Source organism: Aotus nancymaae, unplaced genomic scaffold (genome assembly GCF_030222135.1).
Source record: "Aotus nancymaae isolate 86718 unplaced genomic scaffold, 86718_ANA_hifiasm-v0.15.2.pri h1tg000067l, whole genome shotgun sequence".
NCBI lineage: Eukaryota > Metazoa > Chordata > Mammalia > Primates > Aotidae > Aotus > Aotus nancymaae.
In genome coordinates, this window is record NW_026988482.1 from 6,853,388 (window position 1) to 6,871,659 (window position 18,272).

Sequence of the window (18,272 nt, forward strand, 5' to 3'; positions counted from 1 at the left end):
ATCGAGACCATCCTGGTCAACATGGTGAAACCCCGTCTTTACTAATACAAAAAATTAGCTGGGCATGGTGGCGCGTGCCTGTAATCCCAGCTACTCAGGAGGCTGAGGCAGGAGAATTGCCTGAACCCAGGAGGCAGAGGTTGCAGTGAGCCGAGATCACGCCATTGCACTCCAGCCTGGGTAACAAGCGAAACTCCGTCTCAAAAAAAAAAAAAAAAAAAAAAGAAAGGTGGAACACTCTGTCCACAGGCTGCTGGGACAGCTTGTCATGAGTCATTTTAATATTCACCTTCCCAGGGCTGTGGTGTGGCTTAGTGGAAAGCTCGTCTAACTCATGTCACTCCAGCCACGAAAGGGCCACCAGGCCTGACTCTCCCTGAAATTGTCCTGATTTCATGTTACTTTTTTGTCATTGTTAAAAGGGGCGATTCATGAGATAGATCACTAAATAAAATTTAAGGTTGAATGTTTGCAAATCTTCTAAAAACATAAATCATCTCATCAGACCATGTTCTGGATAATCTGGAACTTCTAGCAAAAGGAACATGTTAGACATTGAGGAACCTCTCAGCATTTAAACCAAGCAACCCCTAGACAGAACCTCTCCTGCCCATAAGACACCTTTATGTGAGCTAGAAAAAGATACCCTCCCTCAAGACACTTTGCCATCATCTGCTGGAAATTTATCATAATAAATAGATAAATCTACAATGTCACAATGACAAGGGTGCACAGCCTGCACAAACACACCTATGAGCCTCTCATCCCACCTTCCCTGGGGCTTATTCCCATTTGCAGAATGTTGCAAAATAGGCCTCTTGTTCACTGTAGCTATCTCTTGGCTTTAAGCCTCCAGATAATGGGTCAGTTTCAACTTGGCCCTGAATCATCTAAGACAATTCTCTTACCAACATCTGGTCAATGAATTCCTTCAAGACGGTGGCTACTTTTCTGGTCTTACTAGAGGCATGGTTGTATATTACAGTTGTAGCTCCTCGATTCCAATCCACAACAACTACGTTCATGTCTTCTACAGAGAGCAACGCCTTTACTAAGTCCTCCATCCAAACAGGAGGGGAGCCTGTTGGCCTGAATCCATGGACAATGAAGGTGGTTTTCTTGGTCACATTCAAGTTCTCAAAGGCTGAGGAGTTGATGGTCTGTGCGCAGGTCAGGTTTCTCCTTGTGTAGAGCATCAGCCTCACGTTCAGTCCCGTACCAATTAATGCACTGTGAAAGCTCAGCCTGGTGAATGTAGGGCATGTTTCTCCTGTGTCTGAAAATAAAAATTAGATGGCATCACGACAGGTCTTTCCTTAGTTGGGCATCAAGCAAGAGTGCTGTCCTAGGCCAGGTGCACTGGCTCACGCCTGTAATCCCAGCACTTTGGGAGGCCGAGGTGGGCGGATCACCTGAGGTCAAGAGTTCGAGACCAGCCTGGCCAACATGGTGAGACCCCATACAAAAATTACCTGAGTGTGGTAGCAGGCACCTGTAATCCCAGCTACTTGGGAGGCCGAGGCAGGAGAATTGCTTAGAATTGCTTGAATCTGGGAGGCAGAGATTGCAGTGAGCTGAAACAGTGCCATTGCACTCTAGCCTGGGTAACACGGAGAGACTCCATCCCAAAAAAAATTAAAATGCTGTCCTATATTTGTAAGAGTTCTTCTTATGTTCCTCATAGGACCTGGTTAAGGGCTGGATCCAGTTGAATGAAGTTGTAAAATCATATATACATATTTTGAGACAGGTTTTCACTCTCACCCAGGCTGGAGTGCAGTGGTGTAATATCAGCTCACTATAACCTCCACTTCCCAGGCTAAAGCAATTCTCCCACCTCAGCCTCCCTGAGTAGCTGGGACTATAGGCGCACGCCATCATGGCTGGCTAATCTTTTTACTTTTGGTAGAGACAGGGTTTCAACATGTTGGCCAGGCTGGTCTCGAACTCTTTTGACCTCAAGTAATCCACTCGTCTCGGCCTCCCAAAGTGGTAGCGTTACAGGCCTGAACCACCACACCTGGCTGCAAAATCATATTTGTTTTTGAGGGGCGGGGTTTTTTGAGACAGAGTCTTACTCTATCACCCAGGCTGGAGTGCAGTGGTGCAATCTTGGCTCACTGCAAACTCCACCTCCCAGGTTCAAGCGATTCTCATGCCTCAGCCTCCCAAGTAGCTGGGATTACAGGCACCCCACCACAATGCCTGGCTAATTTTTGTATTTTTAGAAGAGATGAGGCTTTACCATGCTGACCAGGCTGGTCTCAAACTCCTGATCTCAGGTGATTCGCCCGCCTCAGCCTCCCAAGGTGCTGGGATTACAGGCATGAGCCACCGTGCCCAGCCCACGAACTCACATTTGATCCAGAGCTTCTAAATAGTGACCTCTTGCTTCACCAGAAAACCATTCTTCCAAATCCTATCCTCCTTCAAGGTTTAACCCAAAAGCTACCTCAATGCAGCCTTCTCTGACCCTCCCAGCTATAAGCACTATCCTTCACCCCAGAACTCCCCAAACTCCCTTTGTGTACCTCACTTACATCACAGTGAAAACCCACTTCAGGCATGCATTATAGGTATCTATGTACACATGTGTCTATCCTGCTGGAACACAATCTCTTTGAAATGGCATCTCATTACTTGTCTATTCCTCACAGTGCCCAACACGTGGCAGAGGCCTCAGTAACTGATGTGGAACAGCAAGTAATCCCAGCTCCAAGTGGGAGACGATGAGTGTCTCCTGTAAGATACTCAGGAGAAGAGGCAAGACTCTACAGATGGCCATTCGTGGGGGACAAGACAGAAAGGGAAGACTGTTAGTATGCAGTGGGCCAACAGAAGACAAGAGCGTAAGGCCGGCTGCCTCGCCGGGAACTCGGACGCACATCCCCCTCCCCACTTTTTGTCCGAAAGTTCGGACATGCTCGGGTTGTTCCCTTTTCCCCTTCTCACACAGCCTGGCTTTCCCTTAAAGAACCGAATATGCAAGCAGGGTCTTGTGATTCTAGCCAATAAGCAGCCAAGTCTTTCTAGCCAATAGCAGCCGAGTCTTTCTAGCCAATAGCAGCCGAGTCTTTCTAGCCAATAGCAGCCGAGTAATTCTAACCAATAGCAGCCAAGTCCTGTATGCAAACAAAGGCTTGTAACCTTACCCAATAGTAGTCCTGCTCTCCCACAACCAATCGAGCTCCTTCACTCCCTATAAAACCCCAAGTCTGAGAGGAGTCAGTGCGACTTCTCTGACCCATCCTGTCGGACCGTAGAACCTCGCCTGGGAGCCTGAATAAATTCCTTCGTATTGGATCTTCTTGTGCTGGCCTCAGTTTCTTCTTTTTAAACAAGGCAAGAACCCAAGAACAAACCTCACAAAGAGTGCCTGGGAAACATCTGTCTGACTTCCTCCAGTAGGAATTCAGGAAGCATTTGCTCTGGGTCCCTGTTCTCAGTGAATCTTCATTTGCACATCCAGGAATTATTCTCCTTCACTCTAAGCCTCAGAGTAGCCTTTGCCCACCCATCTTTAGTAACCTGGGTCTGTTTATGTCTGCATTTATTGAAACCTTTCACAAAGGCTCTGGTACTCAGGAGTGAGTGACGTTTCATAGTAGAATGAGCATAAAACCGTCCTCCCAAATAAATAGATTAATAAAAGTTAGATGACTTATTAAAAAATTTACATGAGGCTAGATGTTACTTGGTGGTTGTATTTAAACTGATGATTTTTATTGTTACTTCACAATTAGTGAAATTTGTTCCCGGAAAACACCATCTGTAGGATTTCTGCTTTCATGAAGTTAAAGACACTTATTTAGGACTAAACGCTTGCCTATTTATTCATTTATTTATTTGAGACAGAGTCTTGCTCTGTCACCCAGGCTACAGTGCAGGGGTGTAATCTTGACTCACTGCAACTCCGCCTCCGGGATTCAAACGATTCTCCTGCCTCAGCCTCCAAAGTAGCTGAAATTGCAGGCGCCTGCCACCATGCCTGGCTAATTTTTGTATTTTTAGTAGAGTCAGAGTTTTGTCATGTTGGCCAAGATGGTCTTGAACTCCTGACCTCAGGTGATCCACTCACCTCAGCCTCCCAGAGTGCTGGGATTACAGGTGTGAGCTATCATGCCCAGCCAAGCTTTCCTCTTTTTTTTTTTTTTTAAGACAGAGTCTCATGCTGTTGCCAAGCTGGAGTGCAGTGGCTCTATCCTGGCTCACTGCAACCTCTGCATCCCAGGTTCAAGTGATTCTCCTGTCTCAGCCTCCCGAGTAGCTGGGATTACAGGCACCCGCCATCACACCTGGCTAATTTTTGCATTTTTAGTAGAGACAGGGTTTCACTATATTGGCCAGGCTGGTCTCGAACTCCTGACCTCGCGATCTGCCCTCCTCGACCTCCCAAATGCTGGGGTTACAGGCATGAGCCACCGAGCCCAGCCAAGCTTTCCATTTTAAATAATTTTTCTTGGTATCTGAAAATTATCTGCATCCTCTATTTAGTGCTCAAAACTGCTGTTAATCAGGTAGACAAATACTCAGCGAGGGTCTATCTCTTAAAAAAAAAAAAGTTAAGGAGGCTTTGAAATCCCTCATCCTAGAAAAGAGGTGGTTAATGCTGAGCCCCAAATGCACACATTCCTCCTTTTACTCTGCTGCATCAAGTAGCACATGTGGTGAGGCATGCTCACGAAGTCAATATTTTCTCCATCCATCGGCCTCTTTCATTTCCTCTTCCTGTAAGGTGCATGCTCCTGGGAACATGGACTTGCTCAGTTGTTTGCAGAGCAAGTCCTAGAGCACAGAGTTGCTTGTTTAATTAGTCATTTTATTGAACAGGAGGTGTCCTGGGGTAGGGCTGAGCCTCTCCTTCTTAGCTATCAGTAAAGCCTGGTTTTGTTCCTGGTTGTGCAACTGACTCACCAGGGAGCCTGGAGAAATTATGTCATCTTTCACTTGCCACCTATCTGCCCAAGAGAGGAATGCTGGGGAAATTAATTCGGAATGAGATCATACTTGAGAAGACAGAGATTCCTTTCCCAAGAAGAGGACTGTTTAATTGTCTGGCTTTGTATTTTGTATTTTGTTTTGAGACAGGGTCTTGCTCTGTCACCCAGGATGGAGTGCAGTAGCGTGATCTTGGCTCATGCAACCTCTGCTTCCTGGGCTCAAGCAATCCTCCCACCTCAACCTCCCAAGGAGCTGGAACTACAGGCGCATACCACCATGCCTGGCTTTTTGTATTTTTTTGTAAAGATGGGCTTTTGCTATGTTGTCCAGGCTAGTCTTGAACTTCTGGGCTCAAGCAATCCACTTGCCTCGGCCTCCCAGAGTGCTGGGATTACAGCATGAGCCTCCACACTCAGCCCTTCATAGTTTTTTTTTTTTTAGGCGGAGTCTTGCTCTGGCTCCCAAGCTGGAGTGCAGTGGCGCAATCGCGGCTCACTGCAACCTCTGCCTCCTGGGTTCCAGCGATTCTCCTGCCTCAGCCTCCCGAGTAGCTGGGATCACAGGCATGTGCCACCACACCCAAATAATATTTTGTATTTTTAGTAGAGACAGGGTTTCATTGTGTTAGCCAGGATGGTCTGAATTTCCTGACCTTGTGATCCACCTAACTCAGCCTCCCAAAGTGCTGGAATTACAGGTGGGAGCCACTGTGCCTGGCCGCTTTTTTTTTAAAGTCTTAGTTATTTTTGTAATGTCACTGTCCCCTGGAGAAGTCCATTGTAAGTACTGAGTGAAATAGATTTCCTTGTTCCTCTAAATACTACATATTATAAGACCTTTACATATATTATTTCTCATCCTCAGAGAATATGTGCTATTCTTTCCAAAAGAGTCTACTCTATCCTAGAGTCTATGTCAGGTGGCATTTTAGAGGGAGAATTAGGCAGTAATGAAACAATACACACAAAGAAGTATAAAACTGCTACCTGTCATATGTGCCATGTAAAAGACAGAGTGTAAGATGAGAAATTAAATAGGGAGCCTGGTCCGCTCTGGGGATCAGGAGTCTTCTTTCTCTTGCATCATCTAAAAATAACAAGTATCTAAATGCCAACAAAGGGGGGTTCTTTTTAAAGAATAACCAAAGCGTGACATCAGAGTATGATAACATCACAGTCGGGCAAATTCAAGTTACCCAAACTGTTAAGCTTTATTTTTGTAGATTTTTTTCTTTTATTACCTACACTTAATGTTTCAGTTGTTATGTCCTTTTTATTTTTAATATGCCCCTTTTACCTTAAATTCCACCAGATAATATTTTTATCATAACTGGGCTCTCTTTTTCTTAGCATTTACTTACCATTTCTTTATCCTTTTTATCTTCTCAATCCCTTTATTTTACAGATCTTACATGTAGGATCAAATTGGGTTTTATGACCTACTCTAAGATCCTTTAAAAAAAAGGTAAATGAGTGTATCCCATTTACACTTATTGGCATAACATACTTGGCATGGTGCCCATAGAAGTGCCTAAGACCTGCCTCTCAGAGAAACTTCTGGAGGAAGCACAGCTGAGTTGGCGGATAGCGTCCAGCTGCCACACACCATTTACATGAAGCCAGGGCCCCCCAGGCTCCTCCCCACCAATCACTGCGCCAGGCCAGGCCGGTCATTCCTGTCCCATGTGGCACTCCCTAATTGGAAACTTTGGCTCAAGAACTCCCCATCAGTGTGGCTGAAATATTCTCAGAACTGTGCTGCGGTCTGAGACTCTTCCCGCCCAACTCTTCCTGTCTCCTCTCCTTTCTCAGGTGCCAGACTGCCTGCATCATGGTGTGAAGGCTCCCTCTGCCTATTCCCACTCCCTCCTCCGTTATCCTTCACACTCTCTGAAACAGATCTCCTGCAATCCATCCCTATCTTCTCAGAGGTCCCACATGGACACGACTGGATTGAATACTGTAATGCTGTATTTTCCAGAGTTAGTGCCTTCTAGGTTCACTATCTTTTGCTTTATGGATTGTCCTCTTTTTTTTGTTGTTGTTTTCTGGGGGGTTCTTTTGTACATATGTGTTATTTCTCATACTGGGAAGTTATAGCTTGCTTTGATTATTCTGGTAAACACCTTGATAACTCTATATGAAATATTTATGGGGCCGGGCGTGGTGGCTCATGCCTGTAATCCCAGCACTTTGGGAGGCCGAGGCGGGTGGATCACAAGGTCGAGAGATTGAGACCATCCTGGTCAACATGGTGAAACCCCGTCTCTACTAATACAAAAAATTAGCTGGGCATGGTGGCACGTGCCTGTAATCCCAGCTACTCAGGAGGCTGAGGCAGGAGAATTTGCTGAACCCAGGAGGCGGAGGTTGCGGTGAGCCGAGATCGCGCCATTGCACTCCAGCCTGGGTAACAAGAGCGAAACTCCGTCTCAAAAAATATATATATATATTTATGGTTGGGCGCAGTGGCTCACTCCTGTAATTCCAGCACTTTGGGAGGCTGAGGCGGGTGGATCACCTGAGGTCAGGAGTTCGAGACCAGCCTGACCAATGTGGTGAAACCCTGTCTCTAATAAAACTACAAAACTTAGCTGTGTGTGGTGGCCTATGCCTGTAGTCCCATCTACCCAGGAGGCTGAGACAGGAGAATTGCTTGAACCAGGGAGGCAGAGGTCGCACCTCTGCACTCTAGCCTGGGCAACAGAGCAAGACTCTCTCTCAAAGAACAAAAAAACAAAACAAAACAAAAAAGAAATAGTTAAAATCCTTTTTCATGGAATGTAGATGTGTGGGCTGTATGCCAGAAGTAGACTACACGTAGACCTGTTCCAGACTTACATATCTATCCAAACGTAATCATTCGCCAAGTGCACCTCCTGGCGAGGACTCCCGGGCATCTGGAAACTGGATTTCAGACTCATGGAGTGCACTGCCAACTTCTGCCATGGGCTCTGCTGCTGATCTTTGTCAGAACAGCTCTTTCCCACCTCCAGTCCTGGCGTTAGTAGCTTGAGACAATACCTAATGATTCTTTGTTATAAGTGACCAGGATGTTAACACAATACTGGACTTCTCTGTCCTGAGTTTTATTAGTTATAAAATTACTTTTAGCTCACCTGGTGATGCCTTGTACAGTTTCAAAAGAAATATTTAAGCCTCTGTATATGGATGTGTCAGTCACAGAGTTTCTGATCTATTTACTGTATCAGTTCTATCAACTCATTCTCTACCAAGAAAAATGAGAAAGTTAATACACCTATATTGCCTCTCAAATCCCCCTTGAGCCTTCCTTCAGAATATCCACATATACCCCCGGAATCATACACTCTCTTCCCATTGTCAAATACAGTCGATTCTCATTATTTCTGGATTTTTCTTTTTCTTTCTTTCTTTCTTTTTTTTTTTTGAGTCAGGGTCTCACTCTGTCACCCAGGCTGGAGTGCAGTGGCACAGTCACAGCTCATTACAACCCTGACTTCCTACACTCATGCAATCCTCCTGCCTCAGCCCTGAAAGTATCTGAGACTACAGGTGAGTGTCACTACACCTGGCTGTTTTTTTGTTTTGTTTTTTAATTTTAGTAGAGATGAGGTCTTGCTATGTTGCCCAGGCTGGTCTTGAACTCCTGAGCTCAAATGATCCTCTTGCCTCAGCCTCCCAAAGTGTGGGATTATAGGCGTGAGCTACCCCACCCAGTCATATTTGTGGATTTCTTTTCATTTTTTGGTGGGATTTTTTTGTGAGGGGTGTTGTTTTCTGAGACAGAGTCTTGCTCTGTTGCCCAAATTGGAGTGCAGTGGCATGATCTCGGCTCACTGCAACCTCTGCCTCTTGGGTTCAAGTGATTCTCCCGACTCAACCTCCCAAGTAGCTGAGATTACAGATGTGCACCACCACGCCCAGCTAATTTTTGTGTTTTTAGTAAAGACAAGTTTTCGCCATGTTGGCCAGGCTGGTCTCACACTCCTGACCTCAGGTGATCCGCCTGCCTCGATCTCCCAAGGTGCTGAGATTATAGGTGAGAGCCACCAAACCTGGCCATATTTGTGGATTTCTTATGTGCAAATTTATTCATAATCCCAAAATCAATACTTCAGGAACCTTTTCAGTCATTCATGGACATGTGTAGAATGGTGAAAAATCTGAGTTGCTGGACATGCATCATCTCAGCTGAGGTCAGAGAGAGCAACACTCTGCCGTCTTTGTTTCAGTTCTCATGCTCTAAACAAGTGTCCTTTTCACAGATATTTAGGTGACAGTCACTTAGTGCCACTTTTATTGCTTCCTGTACATTTTTGTTTTGTTTTTTTTTTTTTGAGACCAAGTTTTGCTTTTGTCACCCAGGCTGGAGTGCAGTGGCGTGATCTCGGCTCACTGCAACCTCTGACTCCTGGGTTCAAGCGACTCTCCTGCCTCAGCCTCCCAAGTAGCTGGGATTATAGGTGCCCACTACCATGCCCAATTAATTTTTGTATTTTTAGTAGAGACAGGGTTTCATCATGTTGGCCAAGGTGGTCTTGAACTCCTGAGCTCAGGTGATCTTCCCGCCTTGGCCTTCCAAAGTGCTGGCATTACAGGCGTGAGTCACTGTGCCTGGTACTCCTGCTGTCTTTTCAGGAAGGGCTCATGATTAATATAATCCCTAAATTCATTTATATCTGGAAATAAATTCCTTAGCTTAAATGATGACCTGGCTTTGAACCATATTCTTTCCTTCAGGAAAGATCAATATTCTACTATTTTCTTGTACTGAATTCCACCCTGGAGAATTTTCCTCTTTTTTTTTTTTTTGACGGAGTTTTGCTCTTGTTGCCCAGGCTAGAGTGCAATGGCATGATCTTGGCTCACTGCAAACTCTGCCTACCAGGTTCAAGGGATTCTCTTGCCTCAGCCTCCCCAGTAGCTGGGATTACAGGTGCCCGCCACCACACCCAGCTAACTTTTGTATTTTAGTAGAGGTGGCATTTCACCATGTTGGCCAGGCTGGTCTTGAACTCCCAACTTGAGGTGATCCTCCTGCCTCGGCTTCCCAAGGTGCTGGGATTATAGGCAGGAGTCACTGAGCCTGGCTGGGAATTTTCCTCCTTTTTATGTCACTTGCCTTTTTCGTACCACATACCTGAAGCATTATTTCCTTTTTCCAGAAAAACTCCCACTAAGGTAGAAGCTCCAGCATAATTCATCTGTTTCATCTGATGTATTCTCAGTGCCAAGAACAGGGCCTGGTTCAGAGTTAGCATCAATAAATGTTGCTTGAACAAATGAATATCAACCTGCTAGCATGTTCTGTGGACATCAGATCCTCCAAAGTGTTGGGATTACATATGTGAGCCACTGCGCCTGGCCTCGTTCTTTAAATATTCATTTATGTTGATATTTCTGAAGTCATCAGATATGGCCAGGCATGGTGGCTCACGCCTTTAATCCCAGCACTTTGGGAGGCCAAGGTGGGTGGATTGCTTGAGCTCAGGAGTTCAAGACCAGCCTGGCCAACACGATGAAACTCTGTCTCTACTAAAAATACAAAAATTAGCTGGGCGTGGTGGTGCATGCCTGTAATCCCAGCTACACGGGAGGCTGAGACAGGAGAATCGCTTGAACCCAGGAGGCAGAGGGTGCAGTGAGCCGAAATCGCACCATTGCACTCCAGCCTGGGCAACAAGAGTGAAACTCCATCTCAAAAAAATAAAAAATTTATTCAGGAGTGGCGGCGTGTGCCTGTAGTCTCAGCTACTCAGGAGGCTGAGGAAGGAGAATTGCTTGAACCTGGGAGGCAGAGGTTGTAGTGAGCCGAGATTGCGACACTGCACTCCAGCCTGGGTGAAAGAGCAGACTCCGTCTCCAAAACAAACAAACAAACAAAAAACACAAACATAAATAAATAAATAAAGTCATCACATACTTGTATGCCTTCAGAAAGCAAACCCTTTTGGGTTATTTTGTTGTTATGGTACAAAGTCAAGTTTGCTCAGAGGTAGTGTAATGAAGCACATATAACCAGTGACCACAGAACATGTCAAACTAGTTTTAAAAGCTTAACTTCTTCTATCAGAGTTTATCTGAAACAGGAGAAATTGTGCCTGTCCTTTTCAGATTACTTTGAAATTCAATTACTCTGAAATGTCATTTTCTGTTGACAGTTGGAAGATTACAGCAGGATAACTGGTGTTTCCAATACCCTTTGATAAGGCATTCAGACTCCTATTTAGAGCAGGCATGATTATCATTTATTGCCTTCCATCTCTTAAAAGAAAAGAAACATATCCAAGTAGGATACTAGGGCAATCTTCCTTAGCATAATTGTGCCTGAGATGTTTTCTTGTAATCTAATGCACGGTCACCTGCAGGTCAAATCTGGCCATGCCCATTTATATATTATCCATGGCTACTTTCCTGCTGTAAAGGCAGAGTTGAGTGGTTATGACAGATGGCCCATAAAGCTGAAAATATCTACCATCTGGCTCTTTACAGAAAATGTTTGCCACCCCAATCTAATGTCCTAAACACAAATACAGGCCAAGTGCAGGTGACTCACACCTGTAATCCCAGCACTTTGGGAGGCTGAGGCAAGTGGATCACTTAAGGTCAGGAGTTCGAGACCAGCCTAGCCTACATGGTGAAACCCGGTCTCTACTAAAAAGACCAAAAAAATGTAGTTGAGTGTAGAAGCACATGCCTGTAATCCCAGCTACTTGGGAGGCTGAGGCAGGAAAATCACTTGAGTCCAGGAGCTCAAAGCCTGCCTGGGCAATATAGCAAGACCATTTATTTAAAAAAAAAAAAAAAGTTCCCGCTGGGTGCCGTGGCTCATGCCTATAATCCCAACATTTTTGGAGGCCAAGGTGGGAAAATCACTTGAACCCAGGAGTTCAAACCACCCCAACAACAAGGTGAGACCCTGTCTCTACAAAAACTCCATTAGCTGGGCGTGGTTGCACATGCCCGTGGTCCCAGCTGCACTGAGCCTGTGGCACGAGGTTAGCTTGAGCCCAGGAAATTGAGGCTGCAGTGAGCTGTGAGCTGTGAGCTGTGATCACGCTACTGTACTCCAGCCTGGGCAACAGAGTAAGACCTTGTCTTAAATCAAAAAAAAAAAAAAAAAAAAAACTGCCTATGCTGTCTCATCTGCACACTCAGCTCTGGCTTATTAGCTTCTACCTCATTTTGGAGGAATTAATTTTATTTTCCACATTTCTGATTGGAAGAAAACCTCTTCAAAGAGCAGAGACTCCTCATTCATATCCTAAGAGGCATCTGTGAAAAAAGATGGAATTGTGGACAGAAATAACCCACTGATGAAGCAACTGTGAGTGTGGGGAAGAGGAGAGGAAGTTCTGAGATTCCGTGACAGTCAGTAAGCAAAGGTGGGTTCATACTAAATGTCTTGATATGGCTGAGTCGGCTTACTGTTAAAAATGAAGGTATCAGGCCAGGTGCGGTAGCTCACACCTGTAATCCCAGCGCTTTGGGAGGCCAAGGCGGGTGGAACACGAGATCAGGAGATCAAGACCATCCTGGCCAACATAGTAAAACCCCATCTCTATTAAAATACAAAAAACAAGCAGGGTATGGTGGCAGGCGCCTATAGTCCCACCTACTCGGGAGGCTGAGGCAGGAGAATCGCTTGAACCCAGGAGACAGAGGTTGTAGTGATCCGAGATTGAGCCACTGCACACCAGCCTGGCAACAGAGCGAGACTCCATCTTAAAAAAAACGAAAAAGCAAAAATCAGCCAGGTGTGGTGGCGCATGCCTCTAATCTCAGCTACTTGAGAGGCTGAGGCAGGAGAACTGCTTGAACCTGGGAGAAGGAGGTTGCAGTGAGCCACGATCACGCCACTGCATTCCAGCCTGAGTGACAGCAAGACCCCATCTCAAAAAAAAAAAAAAAGAAAGTATCTCAGACCCATCGTTGATGAAGGTGCCTTTGACCTTTTGGTCCACTGACCTCTAAACCGAAGTGACAGGAGTTAAATTCCACTTAATTTAACCTTGACGTTACTGCCCCAGTCAGGAAGTAAAACATCCCTGACTCATACTGCTTGTTTATTTCGAGTTTTGGTTTCCAAGTTGTGCTGGAACTTTCTTCCCCTCAACCCCACCCCCAAACATGACATAGATGTGTACTAATAACTTCTTTAGAACAGAGGTTCACAGTCAGGTTTATGACTTGATGCTGCCTGAAAGTATTTACTGAAGGCTGGGTACGGTGACTCACAGCTGTAATCCCAGCACTTTGGGAGGCTGAGGCGAGTGGATCACCGGAGGTCAGGAATTTGAGACCAGCCTGGCCAACATGGTGAAACCTCGTCTCTACTAAAAATATGAAAAATTAGCCAGGCATGTTGGTGGGTGCCTGTAATCCCAGCTACTCAGGAGGCTGAGGCAGGAGAATCTCTTGAACCCAGGAGGCAGAGGTTATAGTGAGCTGAGATCACTCCACTGCACTCCAGCCTAGCGACAGAGCGAGACTCCATCTAAAAAAAAAAAAGAAAAAGCAAAAGAAAACGAGTTGGATGCTTATTTATTAAAACAGGTAGAAGGGGCCAGGTGCAGTGGCTCAGGGCTGTAATCTCAGCACTTTGGGAGGCCAAGGTGGGCAGATAGCCTGAGGTCAGGAGTTTGAGACCAGCCTGGTAAGCAAGGTGAAACCCCTTTTCTACTAAAAATACAAAAATTAGCCTGGCATAGTGGCACGTGCCTGTAATCCCAGCTACCTAGGAGGCTCAGGCAGGAGAATCAAGGTTGCAGTGAGCCAAGATGGCACCACTGCACTCCAGCCTGGGAGACAGAGCAAGACTACACCTTAAAAAAAAGAATAGGCAGAAGGGAACGGTGACATGTCCACACCATAGATTTCTCTTAAGATTTTTATTTATGGGCCGGGCGCGGTGGCTCACGCCTGTAATCCCAGCACTTTGGGAGGCCGAGGCGGGTGGATCACGAGGTCAAGAGATCGAGACCATCCTGGTCAACATGGTGAAACCCCGTCTCTACTAAAAATACAAAAAATTAGCTGGGCATGGTGGCGCGTGCCTGTAATCCCAGCTACTCGGGAGGCTGAGGCAGGAGAATTGGCTGAACCCAGGAGGTGGAGGTTGCGGTGAGCCGAGATCGCGCCATTGCACTCCAGCCTGGGTAACAAGAGCGAAACTCCGTCTCAAAAAAAAAAAAAAAAAAAGATTTTTATTTATTTACTTTACTTTTCTTTTTTTTTTTTTAAAAAAGATGGGGTTTCACCATGATGGCCAGGCTGGTTTTGAACTCCTGACCTCAGGTGATCCACCCACCTCGGCCTCCCAAAGTGCTAGGATTACAGGCGTGAGCCACCACACCCAGTCTTCTTTACTTTTCTTTTTTGAGATAGAGTCTCCTTGTGTTACCCAGGCAGGAGTGCAGTGGCACCATCTTGGCTCACTGCAACCTCCACCTCCTGGGTTCAAGCAATTCTCCTGCCTCAGCCTCCCAAGTAGCTGGGATTGCAGGCAAGCGCTACAATGCCTAGCTAATTTTTGTATTCTTAGAAGAGATGAGATGAGGTTTTACCATGTTGGCCAGGCTGGTCATGAACTCCTGACTTCAAGGGATCTGCTCGTCTCAGCCTCCCAAAGTGCTGAGATTACAAGATGTGAGCCACTGCACCTGGCCTCTATTAAGATTTTTAAATGGGGCTGGGCACGGTGGCTCATGCCTGTAATCCCAGCACTTTGGGAGGCCGAGGTGGGCGGATCACAAGGTCAAGAGATTGAGATCATCCTGGCCAACATGTGAAACCCCGTCTCTACTAAAAATACAAAAATTAGCTGGGTGTGGTGGCGTGCGCCTGTAGTCCCAGCTACTCAAGAGGCTGAGGCAGGAGAATTGCTTCAATCCGGGAGGCGAAGGTTGCAGTGAGCCGAGATCTTGCCACTGCACTCTAGCCTGACGACAGAGTGAGACTCTGTCTCAAAAAAAAAAAAAAAAAAAAAGATTTTTAAATGTTAAAAGTAACTCAGGTTATATTTTTGTATGTGAAGGACCATGCCGAATTAGACATTAAAAACTCATCTTAGGGTGAGACTGTGGCTCATGCCTATAATCCCAGTACTTAGGGAGGCCGAAGTGGGTGGATCACCTGAGATCAGGAGTTCGAGATCAGCCTGGCCAAAATGGTGAAACCCGTCTCTACTAAAAACACAAAATTAGCCTGATATGGTGGCACATGCCTGTAGTCTCAGCCACTTGGGAGGCTGAGACAGGACAATCACTTGAACCCAGGAGGCGGAGGTTACAGTGAGCCGAGATCATACCACTGCACTCCAGCCTGGGTAAGACAGAGCGAAACTCCATCTTAAAAAACAAACAAACATCGTGAAATGAGAAGGAGAATAACAAAAAAAAAAAGAGAGAGAGAGAGAGAAACAAACAAACATCAACAACAAAACCTCATCCCGAGCCAGACTGTGAAAGGATTACAGTAGGACAGGGTCAAACCTGGTAAAATATTTGTTTCCTTATAACCCGGCACAGAGACAGGCAAGAAGCATATGAGCAGAATGCTCTCTTAATTGCAAGGGCATATCTGCTTTTAACCACTGGCTGTATTTCTTTAGGATGCAACCGAGAAAGTAAACGAGATGCAGATTTTCTCATTCTCATTTCTGAATCATGTGCATAAATATGCACATTCACACGTCCTCATTCACTTTTGCCAACTTGTTGGAGAAAGATGAGTGACCACACAGGCACAGTTCTAAATCATCCAAGAGGATTGCAAGTATTTGAGGAAACAATTCTGGTTTTGGTACTAAACAATTTTCTCTGGGAAAATATCTATCTAGTTTTACAGTTGCCATAGGCCAAAATATTGATAGGAGAGTAACTTAAAAATACTTATGTCAAGCAACCTTAATTTAGAATTTTTTTTTTTTTTTGAGACAGAGTCTTGCTCTGTCACCCAAGCTAGAGTGCAGTGGCATAATCTTCGTTCACTGCAACCTCCGCCTCCCGGGTTAAAGTGATTCTCCTGCCTCAGACTCCCAAGTAGCTGGGATTACAGGCACCCACCACCACCCCTGGCTAATTTTTGTATTTTTAGCAGAGACAGGGTTTCATCATGTTGGCCAGGATGGTCTCAATTTCCTGACCTCATGATCTGCCTGCCTCAGCCTCCCAAAGGGCTGGGATTACAGGCGTGAGCTACCGCGCCTGGCCTAGAACAAATATTCTTAAACCTGTGTTTGTTGCACCACCTGCAGCTGAGAAACCTTGAGGGCTTGTTAAAAATGCAGATTCCAGACCAGGCACAGTGGTACGAGCCTGTAAGTTCCAGATAGAGACAGAGCGAGAAAATTTTTGAGACAGGGTCTTGTTCAGCCAGGCTGAAGTGCAATGGCTACTCAGAGACACAGTCATAGCTCACTGCAGACTCCAACTCCTGGGCTCAAGTGGTCCTCTCGCCTCAGCCTCCCAAAGTTCTGGGATTACAAGTGTGAGCCCCCAGGACCAACCAAAAAATTGTTGAAGGTGTAGATTCCAGGATCTCACCCCAGACCTACTAAGTTTGGATTTTTGCAAGTGGAGCCTGCACTTTAAACAAACCCTCAGGGGATTCTCGCGTACTTTAGTTTGTTAGCCATTGCTTTGTCCACTGGCAAGATTGTGGCAAACATTCCTAACATGATTTCACAAAGATTAGAAAAGAAAACAAAGATCTCTGAAACCAAATGACTTGCATCCTCGGGATTTCTGAGGCCCATTTTAATGCTTCTTAATTCTTGTACTGCAAGCAGAAGGTAAAAACAAAAAGTCCATATATTTGAATTTAATAATTTCTGCTACCCGATGAATAATTTCAACACCCTCCCTAATGAAAGTTGCGAGTTTATGGTTTCCTAGACACTGAGAAGACTAGATTTAGCTTACAGCTGTACTATTTTTTCCTTCTAGCTACAGAAGTTTATTCTCGTGTGTCTCTGTCTGCTGAGAGTCTATTATGCAATGGTGACAGTCTTCTAGAATCAAACAAGACTTTACTTCTGAGAAGATGCTAAGGAAAAGGAAGGTCACAAAAAAATTAAGTTGCCATTTTTTTATCTTTATAAATGGAGCTATATAATGAAAGACTACCACAAGCCATCTCAGGTTTCTGTGTTAGGGTTAGCCCCGACTCACTTAAGATACCTCTAAATTTATGTTCTTTTTTTTTTTTTTTTAAGATGGAGTCTCACTTTGTTGCCCAGGCTGGAATGCAGTGGCTCAATCTCGGCTCACTGCAACCTCTGCCTCCCAGGTTCAAGAGATTCTCCTGCCACTGCACTCCTGCCTGGCAACAGAGTGAGACTCCATCTGAAAAAAAAAAAAAAAAGAGATTCTCCTGCCTTAGCCTCCTGAGTATGGGATTACAGGCACATGCCACCACATCCGGCTAATTTTGTATTTTTAGTAGAGATGGGTTTTCACCATGTTGGCCAGGCTGGTCTTGAACTCCTGACCTCAGGTAATCCACACGCCTCGGTCTTCCAAAGTGCTGGGATTATAAGCATGAGGCATCGTGCCTGGCCATTTATGTTCATTTTTTATATTTTAAAATGATAATAAACATATACTTTAAAAGGTCGACTTCTATGTTAAAAATATCATCATTGGTATGATTTTAACTTCCTAGAAAATCAACTTCAGGCTGGGTGCGGTGACTCATGCCTGTAATCCCAGTACTTTGGGAGGCCAAGGCAGGCAGATCATGAGGTCAGGAGATCGAGACCATCACAGTCAACATGGTGAAACCCTGTCTCTACTAAAAATACAAAAATTAGCTGGACATGGTGGTGCACACCTGTAGTCCCAGCTACTAGGGAGGCTGAGGCAGGAGAATTGCTTGAACCTGGGAGGCAGAGGTTGTGGTGAGCCGAGATCGCGCCATTGCACTCCAACCTGGGCAACAGGAGCGAAACTCCGTCTCAAAAAAAAAAAAAGAAAATCAACTTCAAAACCATATATAAAGAAAACTTTATTTATAGGCCAGAAATCCTAATACTATTTTTCTATTTCCCTTCTAAACTTCATTCATCTAAAAACACATGATTTTAACATAGTTGTAATTATAGTTTATCAGCAAATTTAAGTTCTACTTTTTCTACTTTGCGTTACTTTAAAAATGTTTGCTTATTTCTTCATAGCATCAGAATTAATTTAAAGGCTACTTAAAAAAAAAAATTAAGACGGTTGACATACCGTCTTTCATCCATTCCTGTATGTAGAAACATTTCAGTTATATCTAGTTTCAAGTTATTACAAGTAATACAATTAGGCTTATCTGAATAGGAGGATTTTTTCTTTTAAAAATTATTAA

The 18,272-nt window shown here is 45.0% G+C and overlaps 1 protein-coding gene across 1 annotated transcript in view; it reads right to left on the minus strand.

Annotated features, from left to right (window-relative positions):
* Nucleotides 1-18,272, minus strand: part of LIPH (lipase H) — a 54,629-nt gene that overhangs the window by 35,340 nt on the left and 1,017 nt on the right. The window contains exon 2 of the mRNA XM_012457761.2: nt 909-1,276. Coding sequence (XP_012313184.2) covers nt 909-1,276 — 368 coding nt within the window. The remainder of the gene's footprint in view (nt 1-908; nt 1,277-18,272) is intronic.